The sequence below is a fragment of the Oncorhynchus kisutch genome, linkage group LG19 (assembly GCF_002021735.2).
Source record: "Oncorhynchus kisutch isolate 150728-3 linkage group LG19, Okis_V2, whole genome shotgun sequence".
Lineage (NCBI taxonomy): Eukaryota > Metazoa > Chordata > Actinopteri > Salmoniformes > Salmonidae > Oncorhynchus > Oncorhynchus kisutch.
This window is the reverse complement of record NC_034192.2, coordinates 1,204,308-1,214,379: the sequence shown is the minus strand read 5'-3', so window position 1 is coordinate 1,214,379 and position 10,072 is coordinate 1,204,308. Positions and strand designations below refer to the sequence as shown.

The 10,072-nt window shown below is 44.3% G+C and overlaps 1 protein-coding gene across 1 annotated transcript; it reads right to left on the bottom strand.

Moving 5' to 3' along the window:
• Positions 1-592: 592 nt before the first annotated feature.
• Positions 593-9,309, bottom strand: LOC109878572 (protein BTG1-like). The gene is made up of 2 exons (XM_020509417.2): positions 8,870-9,309; positions 593-4,652 (listed from the first exon to the last, which is right to left on the bottom strand). Exons 1-2 carry the CDS (start codon positions 9,012-9,014, stop codon positions 4,273-4,275), a joined length of 525 nt encoding a protein of 174 aa, XP_020365006.1. The 5' UTR covers positions 9,015-9,309; the 3' UTR covers positions 593-4,272.
• Positions 9,310-10,072: the final 763 nt, after the last annotated feature.

Genomic DNA, 10,072 nt, shown 5'->3' with positions numbered 1-10,072 from the left:
ATTCTATTTTTATGTATTATTCAAATGATGACACTTATTATTGAAAGTGTTGTGTGCAATCCTACTGTATATCATGTCATTGTTGGCACAGACATCCCACTCATCTACTGGGACAAAGGTCAAATCCCCATCTGGGCTGTGCATCTTCACAGCTGTCTCATATTGGAGCCTATTCTATGTACAGCACAGGAGGTTGGTGGCGCCTTCATTTGGGAGGATGGGCTCGTGGTAATGGATGGAGTGGATTAAGTGGAATGGTATCAAATACATCAAACACGTGGTTTCCAGTTGTTTGATGCCTTTGCATCCTCTCCGGCCATTGTTATGAGCCATCCTCCCCCTGCAGCCTGTGGTGTACAGTAAGAGATGACATGAAGCAGAACCCTTCTCTACATTCAAAATAACAGCCTAACAAATAACAGTAAAAAGCTTCAGGTTTTTAACGGCCTTCGTTTCATATTCTGTTGTATCTTAATAGATTTCAGTCGGCCATTTTGACAGAAGACTACGCTATTCACTTTGTTTGGATATTGACTCCCGTTCATCTCTGGATTCTCATTCCCCGTAAAAAGAAAGACGAGCATCACGGGGATATGTTGCCAAGATAGGAAATATTTTATTACAGAGAAGAAAAAAACAACTTTTCTTCCAAAATATAGAAATCTGTACAACTTTCGCACAATCAATTTACATGAACTGTACAAATTTACAGCAGTTCATCACAACATACCCAAGGAAAAGAAAATGAACACAATAAAGATGTACTGACATGAAATCACAAGGTAGAGTAGACAGCTTTTCTTCTTGGGTACGCTCAGATTTTTTAAACGTTTTTCTTGTTTTGTAAGATAAAACAAAAACAAAGGATAAGTCTATCAGTACAGGGCATGGAAACTGATATTTCTTTTACCAAAACAGATTGGTCCTTGCCAACACTCCCATCACAAATGGATTCACTTACGAAAATAGTTATCAGTGTTAAAACTAGGAAATGCAAAAGAAATACATCTAAACACCTCAAAACAAATGATTGGCACTTCCCATTGTGTAATGTTATGCATGTATTCTACCATATGGCGTCCAATAGCAATGGATTCTAGAATATGTAAAACACCCTAAATGTGAAAGTGGCAATAATTCAAAAATCATTGATGAATCATTGATAACTATTCCCTTCCCGTTTCACGTCTTAACATGCACAGCTTTTCCAGAAGGGTTGTTATTGAATGTCCCAGGCTTTTCCAGAAGGGTTGTTATTGAATGTCCCAGGCTTTTCCAGAAGGGTTGTTATTGAATGTCCGAGGCCTGAGTTTGGTAATACATTCCAGAAGAGACTCCTCGCGTCTCAAAAACGTCACAACTTCAACTTGACATATTTAGTGCATTTTATGTGCTATTACCTCCAACTATTCAAAAACACTTTTCACAACGTTTCTGAAACCTATGTGCGCAAAGGCTGAATGGATGCATTTACAGATCCGATATTGTGGACTAAATCCAATTGTTTTGGTGGTGGTGTTACTGTCGAGAAAGAGATCAAATCATTTCGGCATTGTTTCCTTTTTGGTAGATCTAAAAATGAAGTCAAATAGATGATCGGGATAGATGATCAGACTAGGGCGAAAGGGAGGGGGGGATGAGATGCTACCTCTGTGACTTTAAAAGACATATAGCAAAAAGAGGGACAACTTGCTACGTCTGAAACACAGACCGATCTCATAACAACATCGATAGCTGGCATCGAAGCAATAGAGGAGCTGCAAGGTTTTTAAAACGCTGGTTTTCTACCACAACAACAAAGCTCTGGGCTACTCTCTCAGACATGTCCATCTGGCTCATGTGGAGACACTGCTTTTTCCACAGATTGCTGAAGGAGCACCAGGAGAAATGGAGAGAGGGGGGACAGTTAGGAGGGGAGTGGATGAGGGAGGATAGGGTGGGCAGTGCATCAACAACCACAGATCCATTACCCATGATCCTCTGTGCTTAGGGAGCTTAAAGCAGCACATGTAGGTCTGATGGGCTGGTGCCCAGCCTGGCCAGCTTAGCGGCTAAAAGCCCCGAAACCCCACAGACTGTCACATCGTCTGTCTGTCTGCAGCGTGACCAACCAGGAGTGAGCTACAGGAGGACTGACACCACCATCGTCCTATTGCACCCATGTAAACTAGTTCAGTGCTCAGCCTAAGAAACAAAGGAACTTGGACTGTGTACCGTCACTTCCTATCCTTTGACTCCTCTTTGTTGCCTGTCTCTATGTGGGCTCCCAGTGCAGACGGAGTGCGCTGAGTGCATGTGCTGGCTTTGCTCTCCACCGCCAAGAGGGGGTTGGTTGGGTGGAGGTTAATTTAGAGGGGGCCGGGGGGATTGTAGCTGCCCTGGACGAGAGTATCCGGCCCTGGCCCCCGCACCACCTCATTCCCTCCCCTGGGGCAAGGAAAGGTGATATGTGTTACTGCTATCTCCGTACTGCTATTGGGGGAGGGGGTTGGCTGGTTGGTTAGCTGGCTGGTGGTGATATGTGGCACCAGAGGGGCTTCTTGTGTCTGTCTGCCCTGACAGGCACACCTCCAGAGAGGGTCCAGCAGCACCTCGAACCAGGCTGGCTAACATTACGCTGGTTCTCTCTCGGTTCTCCAGAGAATGGCTCATAGGTGTAACATTGAAGTCCTACGTTAGGCAACGCACCCCTCATCCAAACTGAGAGACAGAAGAAAGGAGAGGTGTTGAAAGCCTTGGACCCAGTCAGGCAGGGGCGTACAGACTTCCCTTTGGCTACACTCACACACCCCTCGACAGGTGCAGAGAGATCTATCAGAGTTCTATAAGTGTCTCAAATTGCCATCTGTGTGTGTGTGTGTGTGTGTGTGTGTGTGTGTGTGTGTGTGTGTGTGTGTGTGTGTGTGTGTGTGTGTGTGTGTGTGTGTGTGTGTGTGTGTGTGTGTGTGTGTGTGTGTGTGTGTGTGTGTGTGTGTGTTCCGAGAAAAGTGCCTTACAACCGGACAACAGACGCCTAACCTGACACGACACCAAACCGCACCTCCCTACCAACACCTGAACGGATCTGAATGAAATGCTTACAGTGTGAAATCTTTTTAAAACCTTCAGAGTTACTCTCCCCAATTCTATAGAGTGGGGTCTAGCCTGACGTAAGAGCTGTGAGTAATTTACCAAAAAAAAGGAGCTCATGAAAGATGACATTGGAACAAATGGAATGAAGATGGTTTTCTCTAGAAGTACACATCCCACACAAACTAAATGTCAAAAGTGCATTCAATGTCATTTCTTCTGACAGGGCCACAACAACCAAAACAAATGATCCAGATTTCGGTGACAATATAGTGCCACCTATGCTACACGGTCAAGGTGGGGATGGAGGGATATAAACAAAACGAGAACTTGATTGTGAATTTCAAACCAACATTGATCGAAGGGGAGGGGACAAATACCCAGCCCTCCCCAGAAAGCTACACATACATGGTTGGGTGTGTTGGTGGGGTGCGCTGTGACACACTACTGTCCTTAGCAACAGGTGTCACAGCGCATTCCACTGCACTTCCATATGGAGGGGAGGGGCTTCCTGAAGCTCGACGCTGGTATATGGGGCAGCCTCTGGGGGTAAAGAAATACCCTATGGTCCAAAAACTGGGATTTAGAAGAAAATTACTTAGAGCGTTTCCCCAGAGACTGACCTAGAAACAGGCACAGCCCGGACCTCAGCCCCTTACCTTCCTTCCTAGACAGGAAGTACACCCAATAACAACAGGAAGTAGATAAAAGGCTGAAATTCAACGGTATGGTTCTTGACAGCAGTTCCTTGAAGCCTTTGAGAGGGTAGTGGGGGTGGTGGTGACATGGTACCCATTGTAACCACGTGGAGAAGAAAGTGCAAAGTCAACATTGATAGACCGGTGTAAAAACAAAACGAAAACAAAAAGCAGCCCCTTCTCTGCACTGTTTCTCTGTTTGGTTTCTTGGTTTGTTTTAGCTGCCCCCAACAGCTCCACGCTCCACACAGCCCCCCCCCCCCCCCCGCGGGGAAAAAAACGAAGCCTCCGGTAGATCCCATAACACAACATAACAGACTATGGAGCGAGGAAGGAGAAAAGAAATATCAAACCTACAAGGTTTCACCTGGACGATAGGCCACATCCTCTGCCTTTTCTCCTCATTTTTTAAATCTTTTTCATTTCATTTCTTTTTAGCTTTAAAAAGGTTTGCCATCGACCAACTAGGGCGAAACCCACGACCCGACGTGGCGGGTGGCAGCCCTTAGCTGGACATAGTCATCATGTTGTAGGCTTTGGAAGGGCTGGTCCTGCCCAGCATCCCCGCTGCCTCCTTGCAGCTGATGTGACTGTCCACCATGGGGGTCGAGGTGACCGCACTGCCTCCCGACGGCGCCGGGGCCACCGGCTGGGACTCGTAGAGCACGCAGATGGAGCCGTCCTCGCCGATGCGGTAGGACACCTCGAAGGGGTCCACCCAGAGGGTGAGCTCACTAGGCAGCAGCAGGTAGAGCTGATTGATGGTCAGGCCGATGCGCTGGCCTGCCTGCCCCACCAGGGGATCCATCTTGTGGTTGATGCGGATGCAGCGGTAGCCCGAGCCCTTGCATGGCCTGTCGGGGAACCAGTGGTGCTTGTATTGCTCTGTGGAGAAAGAGAGAGGAGGTTATTATCGGGTTACCATGAGTTTCATCATCATTGGATCACTATTAGGTTACCATGGTATTGCTTGTATTGCCAAAAAAGGGCACAGAGGGGGTAACTGTTGTTCTTCGGTTACCCTATAGTAGAGCCTGTGTAGTTCTGTATGAGGAGACAAGAGAGAGAGGGAGAGAAAGAAAGAGGGATAGATGTAAGAGATGCTGTCTGGTGTTTACAGGTGAGAGCCAGTAAGCTAAATCTCTACTACTTTCAGACGTCTATCTGAGGGAGAAGCGGGGTGCAAAGCTGTCTGCAGCTGATCAGCCTTAGTTCCTAGTGTGTGTGTGTGTGTGTGTGTGTGTGTGTGTGTGTGTGTGTTATGCGAGATTAGGATGCATGTGCTTTGATAAACATTGAATATGGTCATAAATTGGGACATGAATGTGATTACTAGCATGATAATAACTGTATGAGGTATAGTTGGATTTTAAGTAATTGTATTGCAAATCAAACTATAATCATGTTTTATTTTATCAGAGTTGCTGGAGTCTAAAGTAATACTGGTTTATGATGTTCTAAACACACATAACTAATCTATCACCGTTATGAATTACTTACAGATCATAAATTACATGGAAAATGGAAGGAAAAAATGATTGTTTATGTTTTACAGTACTAACCCCCCCCCCCCCAATAATGATTATGGAAAAGTAACGTTGCTTTAGATTGTCTTTTGATTGAATAAAGGTTTTATTCCTTTGTAGGTAATACATGATTCCATTGGAATATCTTATCTGCTTTTTTACCTGATATTTCTATTACCATGTAATGAAGCATCAACTATTTATGTTGGTATTTGGGTTACATGATATAATGACCAACTATTTAGCACAATACTGTAAGTTTCCACTTGCTAATGTGTGTGTGTGTGTGTGTGTGTGTGTGTGTGTGTGTGTGTGTGTGTGTGTGTGTGTGTGTGGTATGTGTGTGTAAAACAGACTGCAGACAGGGTCAGGCTTTGTTGTAGTGCAGTAATAAACCATAACAGTCTGCTTATGGGGCTGATAAGCAGCAATAAACTGTTTGTCGCTCTGTAACCGGAGCCTACGTGACACACAGCAGAGAGAGAGAGAGAGAGAGAGAAAGCGAAAGAGAGAGAGAAAGAGAGAGAGAGCGAAAGAGAGAGAGAGGGAGAGAGAGAGAGAGAAAGAGAGAAGTTTGATTGCACAATCCCCTTCTGGCCGAGCGGCACAAAGTCCTCCATCAAACAGAGCGGAGCTGAACAACAACACTGAGGTGGTGAAGTCCTGGCCAGCAATCTGGGCTGGAGAACTCCCCCTCTTAAAGCCACACCGTCCCTTTTAATATGACGAGTGTGTCCACATACCCGTTGGTGATTCACTGTGATATCATTCATATGGTATATCTAAAGGGGCGTTAAGTGACAAACTAGGCTGGAAGAAGAGAGAGAGAAAAGAGGTCACATTACTCATTTTATGGAGAACACGAGAAAGAGAAGAGTTCTGATTCCTTCCCCGTTAACTCATTTTAGAAGACGCGCATGACTGCTGCTTTCATAGTATAATAGTAGCCTAACAGGGAAGAATTAAATTAGAAAACCGCTTCTCAGAAGTCTAAATTAACCTAACATCTCTAACAATACTCACATTTACTGTGTCTTGTGTGTGTTTGTATATATACTGTATGTATGTGTGTTCGATATGCATCTGTGTGTGCATGTGATACCAATCATCCTATTTTCTCCCCTTAAGACTCCTCAGTATCGTGTTACCCCATTGGTGCATAGTGGCTAAACTGGATGTGTTGCCTGCCTGTCTGTTTGCCTGTGAAAAGCCTCTGAACTAGGCCAGAGCCCGGAGAACACCTGTCCTGCACAACACCCCTGGTAGATAATGTCTCCTTTGTGTTATCAGTAGAACTCTGTGTACTGCACCCTAATGGAGGCCTTGGCACTCGTGAAAAAGCACCAGGCAGCTACGATGGGGCTGATCTTTTGCGCCACAAAAGATAAGAGGCCTCTGAGAACGGAGGGGCCTATTCTAAAACCAGGGAACAGATGAGTTTCAAATATATATTTTAAATAAAGTAGTTCTGCAGTGCTTCTTTAAAGCCAAGTGCTCTAAGGATATTATGTGGCAATACAATGTGTGGAGGCTTTTTATCAAATACACATTTGGATTTGTTTGGGGCATTATTGGGTGATTTCCACTGGTCTGTGGTGGTGTGGTTGGGGGAATTATGGCAGTTTCAGATTGAGTCACTGCTCAAACCTTGGTTAAGCAGGTTACTGGTAGACAGGAAGTCCAAATGGTTTACTAACTAGTTAGACAATGAGCACAGTTTCAATGTGGATATTTAGAGCAAGTCCACCTTCTCCCCCATATACACAAACAACGCCTGTTTATTGAACACACAGACACAATAAGCTGTGATAATGAAGCTGTAAGCAACAGTGAGATGGCTGGCCTACTTCAGCAGCGGGGGGGGGGGGGGGGGGGGGGGGGGGGCTTCGCAGAGTTGTTTATGTCACTCGGGAAGACGAATGAAAAATGGGGGTGAAGGAGGAAGACGGCCACTTCACAAAGTCGCTTTGCAACTTGTTTAATTAGATAATGTCCTTCCTACACCCCTCCCCCTATGAAATCCTCTTCCAGCCCCAACCCCACCGCTACCAACCCCCCACTTACCCTCTGACGGCGGCCATTTTGCTCCGTCTGCCTTCAACTTTGGCTGTTTACAAACTGGAGCTATGGCTGTTTACAAACTGGAGCTATGGCTGTTTACAAACTGGAGCTATGGCTGTTTACAAACTGGAGCTATGGCTGTTTACAAACTGGAGCTATGGCTGTTTACAAACTGGAGCTGTGGCTGTTTACAAACTGGAGCTATGGCTGTTTACAAACTGGAGCTATGGCTGTTTACAAACTGGAGCTATGGCTGTTTACAAACTGGAGCTATGCTCAGACTACAGCTTCCACTCACTTTCTATGCTAATCCTGCACAAACAAAGCCACTTCCATAGAAAATGTTTAGTTGAAAATAGCATTGTAAACTAAAGAGTTTGTTGAATAGAAATAAACAATTATGTAACCTGATATGCTAAATGTGTAGCCCACATCCAAAACGGCTCTAAAATTATATGAATTTGAACGTGAATGGCTTTGCAGATGACACAGCTGTTGCAAAACATGTTCAAATTGAGGTCATGATGTAGGTGTTCAGTGTTTAGAGGGACAGACACTTGGTGTTAACTGGCAGACGTATGCCAGTTTTAGACTGTTAAAACTGTCTGTATATTTACAACAGGAAATATAAATAAAAAATCATGTCAGTGGTTTGTACAAAAACAAATGCAGTCAATAACGCATAGTATAGTGGCTGTGTCGATCAATGTATGTGTCCTTATTACAGTTAACGTTATTCACGGAGCTAGAATGTCTACATTAGAACATATTGTAAAGAAATAGCTTTTCTTTACTCATACATGTTCGTCAACGGCGGGAATCTATACGGGCTATTTATTCTGCATTTGTTATTTACCTTTTGGTTCTCCAATTTCGATTCGATTGAGGCTCGCTCAAGAGGATCGAGTGAAACATGTAGGCGGCTATAATACTCTTATAACAAAGATAACCAGAATCCTATGTGTCTGTTATTTTCCTGCTCGAAATGTTATATATATATATTGTTTTTTTTTGCCTGCTCGAATTCATATCCTCCTACGTTTTCATGTCTGCATTACGTAATTCGATAGCCTAATTCAATTCACTGGGTATAGATTTCCCCCATCTTTATGTTAATTAGGAGTTTATCGACCAGCTGAACTGGTACTATCGAAAGGTGCACTTCCTTGTTGGAACAAATAGAGTCCGGCTTTATTCCACGTTATTACATTGTAACTAAACTCGAAACATGAATTAGGCGACGATGTATCTGAATAGAACATGGTTGATTCGATCGATTGAATATTGTTGATTGAAGATTGTTGTTCACCGTATCTATTCTTGTCTCTTTTTTTCGTGGTCGGGGGACGCTTGTGTTACTTTGTGAACAGAGACGCAAATCCCCTTCGGAATGGGATTAAAACACAACAATTCGTTAAAATCATATTCTTAACACAACATGACACAACATCAACAGAGGTCATAATCCAAAGAAGCCTTGGAAACGTAGGACAAAACGAGAAGCACATGTCTTACCTGACAAAATATCCTGTAAACTTGCGCTGAATGATTGAAGCTGTCTGTCATTTACGTGTCCTTTTATCCGCAGAAATCTCGACAGAAACCCGACCGCGGCGCTAATCTCTGGTTTCATCGTTCCCCGAGCACAAAGGGTATGCATTGAGAAGGCAACTGCGACGACGATTCGTGCGCTTTTCCTTCATATGATTCCGAAAATGATTCGTTGTTTTTCTCTCCACGTTCGGATAACGATCCGTGTCTTTCACTTGTTTTATTTCTCTGGCGCCTATGCTGGTCATTTATTAGTCGAGGTAGGGACGTTTCGGAGGGTACTACGTGTGCCAGGACGGTAGAGTGTGGTGACGGCTGTTGGGAAATAGAGGGGTCTTTCTCTAGGATGCCACGTTGAGGCACCCTTTCAATGTCACTTTACTCCACCAGAGTGAACGAATGTGTTGGAGGAGAGGGGTTTTATATCGCCCCCGCCTTCGGAGGAAAGCGACAGCGCGCAGCTACAACAACAACAAAAAGGCTCGCCAATCCCGTCCGCCCCACAGCCTGACGAGCCCATAGGAGGAGTGGACTGTTCGCCTCAACGCTCTGAAAATAAACAGGCCACGTGAGAGCAAAATACAAGCATGAAAATTAACCCCTTTTATTGTGCTCCCATCGAAAACAACATCATCTTGCACTGGGTTTTCAGTTATTTCATAAAAGGGACAGCATAATTATGATTAGGTTCAATGTGCATTAGTGCGTAATTAAGCACACCATTTTGGACAGATTTGTACCTTGTCAGCTCAGGGGTTTGAACTTGTAATCTTGCAATCTTCCGGTTACTAGTCCAACGCTCAAACCACTAGGCTACCCTGCTGCCCCAAGGAGCTATAGGAGGACATTGACTGACTGGTGGTCAGTCAATGGGGATTCCCTCATACAAGATGCATCAGAAATACACACTTTTCTGAGTTTGACATACACTAATGTTTGTGTATGACTTTGGCTATTCCACATTTACACTGCCTGTAAATTAGGTACAGAAATTACACAAACATTGATTTACAATTATTACTGGGAGTAGGCCAATACCCTTTAGGTAAATTCTTCTTGATAAAAAGAAAGATGGAATTCTTTACAAGTATTACTCATTAAATGGCTTACGGTGCCACAATTCATTTCAGAGAACGACATCATTCACCCGAATGGCCTGCAGCGCCA